The sequence below is a fragment of the Prinia subflava genome, chromosome 10, assembly GCF_021018805.1.
Source record: "Prinia subflava isolate CZ2003 ecotype Zambia chromosome 10, Cam_Psub_1.2, whole genome shotgun sequence".
NCBI classification, from domain to species: Eukaryota; Metazoa; Chordata; class Aves; order Passeriformes; family Cisticolidae; genus Prinia; species Prinia subflava.
The window spans coordinates 17,063,964-17,069,963 of record NC_086256.1 but is presented as its reverse complement, the minus strand read 5'-3'; the positions used below and the strand labels follow the sequence as shown (position 1 = coordinate 17,069,963).

The 6,000-nt window shown below is 47.4% G+C and overlaps 1 protein-coding gene across 9 annotated transcripts in view; it reads left to right on the top strand.

Annotated features, from left to right (window-relative positions):
- Nucleotides 1-950: 950 nt before the first annotated feature.
- Nucleotides 951-6,000, top strand: part of ARHGAP29 (Rho GTPase activating protein 29) — a 50,299-nt gene continuing 45,249 nt past the window's right edge. For 8 of the 9 annotated variants that reach the window (XM_063407540.1, XM_063407538.1, XM_063407539.1 and 5 more), the window contains exons 1-2: nt 951-1,105; nt 3,835-4,177. In XM_063407540.1, coding sequence (XP_063263610.1) covers nt 3,916-4,177 — 262 coding nt within the window. In that variant the 5' untranslated portion in view covers nt 951-1,105; nt 3,835-3,915. Of the gene's footprint in view, nt 1,106-3,154; nt 3,179-3,834; nt 4,178-6,000 lie in introns of those variants that run through there. The other variant, XM_063407536.1, reaches the window with a different exon arrangement.

Genomic DNA, 6,000 nt, shown 5'->3' with positions numbered 1-6,000 from the left:
GATGCAAATTTCTGCTTTTCCAACTTCTCTTTCCTCTTAGCCAGAAAAAGTGCATATATCTGCACATGCAGCTAAATTCAGAAGCTAAATTATGCCAAAATTTGGGCTGTCTGGGTAGCTGAATCCTTTCCCATGCTGGGGATATAGTCTGACGTTATATATTAATTTGGTTACTGCTCTCATTTTCATTAAGTAGCCAACAGAGCTCATCCACGAATAAAAAGTGAGCTGAGTATAGTAGAAAGTGTGTGTGTGTGTGTGTGTGTGTGTGTGTGTGTGTGTGTGTGTGTGTGTGCACGCACACGTTATTCACTCATAACCACACTGGAAGCTGTGCAATTAATGACAAACTGGATCCAGGAATACACAGCATGGGAGGTTGAGCATGAGAAATTTATTCTGTGCTTTGCCACGGTGTTTGTGTTTCTTGTTGGCCAAGTCACTTAAAAGCAAACTCTGTTTGCTAAATACGCAGCCTGAATTTGGACTTCTCCCTTTTGAAGCTTGTTGTGTGTACACCACTTGCTGCCGTGCCGTTCCTTTCCCCGCGCTTCGCACGCTCGCGGAGCGGCGGCCGGGTCCCGCTGCCCGCGGTTCGCTCTGCGAGCCGCACCGGCCCCGAGCTCCGCTCACCGGCCCCGAGCCCCGCTCACCGGCCCCGCTCACCGGCCCCGAGCCCCGCTCGCCGGCCCCGAGCCCCGCTCGCCGGCCCCGAGCCCCGCTCGCCGGCCCCGAGCCCCGCTCGCCAGCCCCGCTCACCGGCCCCGAGCCCCGCTCGCCGGCCCCGCTCACCGGCCCCGCCCCCTGCTCGCCGGCCCCGCCCCCCGCTCACCGGGCGCGCTCCCTCCAGGCCCGCACACCGGCGCTAGCGGGGCCCGCGGGGGGGGGCGTGTCCAGATAGGGGCGTGTCCCGAGGGAGCCACGCCCCTCGAAGCATCTGGCCAATGGCGGAGCGCGGGCGGGGCGGGGGGCGGTGGCGACCCCGGGGGCGGTGGCGGCGGCGCGCGGGGCTCGCTGAGGGGAGGGCGCTCCATGGGCAGCGGGGCGGCCGCGCGAGGGGCCCGCGGCGGCGCGGCTGCTGCCTGCGCTCGGCCGCCGCTCTCCGGTAAGCGCCGACCGCGGGTACGGGAATGCCGCGGCGGGAGGAGGAGGTGGAGGGGTGGCGTCGCCTGTCGCCGCCGGGAGGAGCAGTGGGCGAGCGTGGGGCAGGGCGCCGATGAGCCGCCGGGGGAACGGGGGTGGCCGGAGGGGCCCGGCGTGCCCCTCCCTATGCCAGTCTGGCCCCAGTGACCCCCACCGCCCCGCCCGGCGGTTTCCCGGAGCGGTGCCGGGCGCTTCCCTGCGCGCCCATGTCCGCCCTGCCCCGCACCTCCGGCAGCCCCTGCCCGGTACCTGCCGCGGCCCCGGGGCGGGCGCTGCGCGGGGGCGCTGCGGGGAGCGCCCGCGGGGCCGCGCGGTCCGGGCCGGCCGCGGGGCGCCGGGAATGCGCGGCGGGGGCAGGGCGGAGCGCCGACCCCCGCCCGGGGCACCGGGAGCGGCTCTGCCCTCGGCCCGCCGCGACGTGGCCCCTTTTTTTCTTTCTTTCTTTCTTTTTTTTTTTTTTTCTTTTCCTCCCCTCCCTACCGGCGAAATTGTGCTGGGAGAGCAAATTTTTGAAATATCTGGTGCTTTAGGTTTTTTTATCTTTTTTCTGTCGGGACGGGCAATGGCTCGCTGTGAGCCAAAGGAGTCTGGAGGCGTTTATAGCAAAGCTGGTGGATGCTTTTCGTTTTCAAAGCCAGAGTCTCCTGAAGAAATATGAAACACTTCTCAGTAATGAAAGGCATGTGTTCTGGGAGGGAAACGTTCCCCATCTGCCTTGTAACACGGGAGGAAAAGACGTAAGGGCTAATATTTACGAGGAAAAGGTGCCTCTTGTGCTAAGCTGCTCAGTTTTGGTTTTCACAAGTTTTTCCCGCTTTGAAACACTTCTCATCCTTTTTATAATTTTCGAAGTTGTGGAATTATTGTACTGCTTGTACAAAAAGCCAGCATTTCCAAAACAACACAGCTTTAAAAGGATGGACTTGCCACTGGAACAGGTCTAACACATCATGCTGCTTAAAAAGTTGACTCTCAACCTGGCCAGACTTAAAAGAAGCATGTCTTTTAAATAATATGAAAATCTTTTTCGATATAAAGAGATATCACACTTGTTAAGAGGAGAGAAGGTTGTGTCTTGTTTTGCCTTAACTGCAAGATAGAATTGCAAAGTAGCTTTTGTAGCCATGAGAATTATATGTGGGAAAAGAAGAAACTTGCTTAAACACTGTGTTTAGTGTAAACCTCACTTCAATCTACTTGAGGTGTTTTGAATTGCTTAATTATCTGTATTATTTTTATAGTGTCAGGAGTGCTCTTATACGTACTAACTTTAAGCAGTAAACAGAAATTAGAGCAGTTAATTTGTGTTAAATTCTGAAGTTTTCTTCCCTCTCCCCCAGTGCACACTCCCTGGAAGGCCTGCATGTTAATTACAAAAACAACTGCTCTGACCACGTTTCCTCTGATATTTTTAAACTGCAAACAAAAATAAAGCAGAAATAATGGAAAAATAATTGAAGTGCATTAGCGTAATGCCTATTGAAATTCATAGGAGTGTTCAAAGTGGTAAAGGCGCTACCACTTCAGTTGGTCTAACCCATTACAAACATATGCAGGAGAAGCTGTTTCAACGTGTATTTTTTACTTCATAGTAACTTTTATTTTTAGGTAAAGTAATTGAATTTGAAGGTTTACTGCAAATGTGTCTGCAACCCACATTAGTTTTTTAGCTGTTGTGTTCCAGTTTGGGTTTTGGGGTTTTTTTTCCCCTGCGGTGTTTACGCTGTGGTGTAAGTACTGAGAATTTCTCCTGGTGTTGAGAGAACAGCAGCAGGCGTTGTGGGAGCTGCTGGAAGCGTACCTGACTCTGCCACCTGCAGTTTGCTTTGAAATAGATCGCTTAACCTGACATGGCACAATTTTCAGGGTTTGTTGTTTTGTTGTTTTTTTGGTTTTTTTTTTTTTTTTTCCCTAAAGGAACGGAATGTAGGTAGTTTCCTAGTTTATACTCTCCCAAATTTGTGGATTTTTATGGTGGAACTTTCAGAGCAGAGCAACATCATTCAAGATAACTGCTCTGAGACTTCCAGATAAGGTTTGTTGCTGAAATCTTTTTTCATTCTCTTCATTTTTCTTTTGATTGCCTTTCATATTGATAGATAACAGGCTGAAAAGTCCACATAACTTCTTTGAGCATGTTTTCCTTTCTGAGACAAACTGTGATAGGCCATGGTTTCTTGCTTGGCACACTGCACAAAGAGAATTCATCCTATCAGATCAAGGCTGTGTGTATTATCTTAAGAGACAGGATGCTGAATATGGCTTGGTGGTTCATGCAAGATGTGATGTTGGTCATAGTCTGTATCATGTCAAGTGTCTTTGTGACTGTATTCAGTTGAAGTGACATTTCATGGTAAAGAGTAGGTCTTAGTAAGTGTAGAGAATGCAATTTCTAAGTATTCATGGAAGAAACTTTTCTCATGAAATAAGCATGCATCACGATTAGCTTTTGAAATAATTTTAGTATGCCATTGATTTTTTTTATGCAACAATCTATCTGCTGTACAAATTTACATAACTTCAAATAGCGAAAGCCTTTATAGTACTCAGTTTAGCATTTTTATGTAAAGCAGTATCATCTTGAAAGAAGTTTTGGATCTTGTCGTACAAAAGTATTCCTCCACATATATTTCTATACTAATTAGCGTTTTTCCTTCTCTTCCATCTCCTTCCCCATTGCCAATTTCTAAGGGTTTCACCTTTGGCTTGTCCAATGGCCAAGTGACAGTGAGTGTTGAGTGCGGGAGCTCTACAAGCACGGCGGCTGCTGGGATGTTGCGGCAGAACGGCGGAAGTAACAAGCGTGGTTTGGGATTAGCCCGACTGTCTACCTCCAACTTCTTCACCATCTCGAGTTCAGGAAACTGGGGAATGGGGCGCAGCACCAAGAGCAGCTCTCTGAGCAGCATTAGCTCCAACTCTGACTGCTATGATAACCCTGTTGTGGATCCAGACTATATCATGCAACTGGTGAATGATGTCAGAAAATTTGCAGATGTGCTACTCTACTTGAAGGAAGCCTTTCTTTCAGAAGGTGTGTCAGTTATTCTTAATTCTTAGATTTTCTGAAACTCATAACAACTCTATTTGTATGTTTTAATTAGTGTTTGCTGTGTTTGTTTCCCTCTGCCCTTTACCTTCACGATTTATCCTCCCTTCCTCTTCCCTCCCCACCCCCAGCATGATGATTACGGGAAGTGATGGTTTTTAGTTTGGGTTCTGCATTTCCTCACCAGAGCAGTGCAGTCTGTTTCATAATCATAACAAGGGAAAATAAGCTCTTAGCAGCCTGTCTAGGCTGATGCTTCAATTTGTGAGACCGTGGACTGATCAGTTCTTTAACAACTTGAATGTGTTTTGTAATTCCAAAAAATTCTATTACTGTTTTGGTTATGTTTCAGTTTTCTAGGCTGATTTGGTTTTCTACTTTCACAATAGTAGTTTGAGTTTTAAGGTAGACTAAAACTATGCTGTCTTCCTTTGCAAGAGAAGTATTTACTGTCTTCTGCCAGCAGGTGGAAGCTACAAATTTTCTTGCTTGTGAGAGGTGTGCATTCCTTTTGTGTTCCTTTTAGGGAAATACCATTAGTTCAGTTTTGGTCATCAGCAGGAAAGCTTTTATCTAAGTTATGTGAGATTAATAACTGAAGTGACAGCCAGAGCAGTTTGTGTAAATGTCCTGAGTGCTGAACATTTGCAGTCACCTCTGTGTTCAAGTGAGTGTGCACACAGCTGAAGTACTGCTGTTAAAATGTGTGTGAAGAATTCTTAAAGGAGCAATAATTTGACACTAGTGATCACTTTGTGTCCTCACAGTTTTTGCTGAGCACACAGGATGAGCAGAGTTATTTGTGAGGTTGGGTGTCGGGTGCCTATTGAGAATGAAATGGGCATCCTGTGGGAAAGGACTATCAAAACACTGTGGTGTTCCTGGCCATGCAGCAGTAGTTAATTACTTGTCAGTTTAAAAGTTTGAGCTCAAAAGATCCAAAAAAACTAACAGGGAAAACAAGCCTTGTCATCTTATTCTACAATATGGTGTAGAATCAATTTCTACATGTTGTCCATTGAAAGGATTTATAGTTTATAAAGGAAAGATGTTTCTCTTCCACAGTTGGAAGTGTTCCTTTTGATCTTTGTCCCTACAATACAGTGAGCTCTGTAATGCTGGCCTTGCTTACTGCTGGGGACAACCTCCTGGAAGCTGCACAGTTTGGTTTGCGTTTTCTAATGTTTGGCAAATGTTAACAATTGTCTGTCCGAAAACTAACAAAAACTTACTAAGTTGGTTGAAAGGACTTCTTGCACATAACATTCTGGCTTGTAATGCTTGCAGCTTACCACCATCCTGAAATTAGTTACATTAATTTGAAGATGGAATCAGTTGCAGGGATAGGAAATAATTTTTATTCCTTTTTGAAAGGGTTGCATCAGTGAGTGTTTGTATTTGCTTGGTAAGCATGCCTAGAGACTGCTGTAGGTCTTTCAGCTTCTAACCAGTGTTCCCTCAGCTTCTGCATCAACTATTAGTTGTTGTGTTGCCTCCCTGGCAGATTTGTCTTAACTCCTGATGCACAGTAGCTTCAGGCTGTGGCTCCCATTGGCCATACGCTCCCAGTTGTCCCATTCAGCTGCTGGGGTCCTGCAGTGGTTGGCAGCTGATTGCCAAGGGTGTGTTCCTTCAGTGTCACACTGACTGATGCTGTATTCCCTGTTTGTGGTACCTGAGCTATCATGGAAGAGCCCAGGAGTTACTCACCTGGGATCCACTTAACATTCCTCTGCTGTAGTGATCTCAACTTGGATGACAAATATAAGAGATTTTGGGTTATAACATGTGTTTGTGTCTAAGAACAT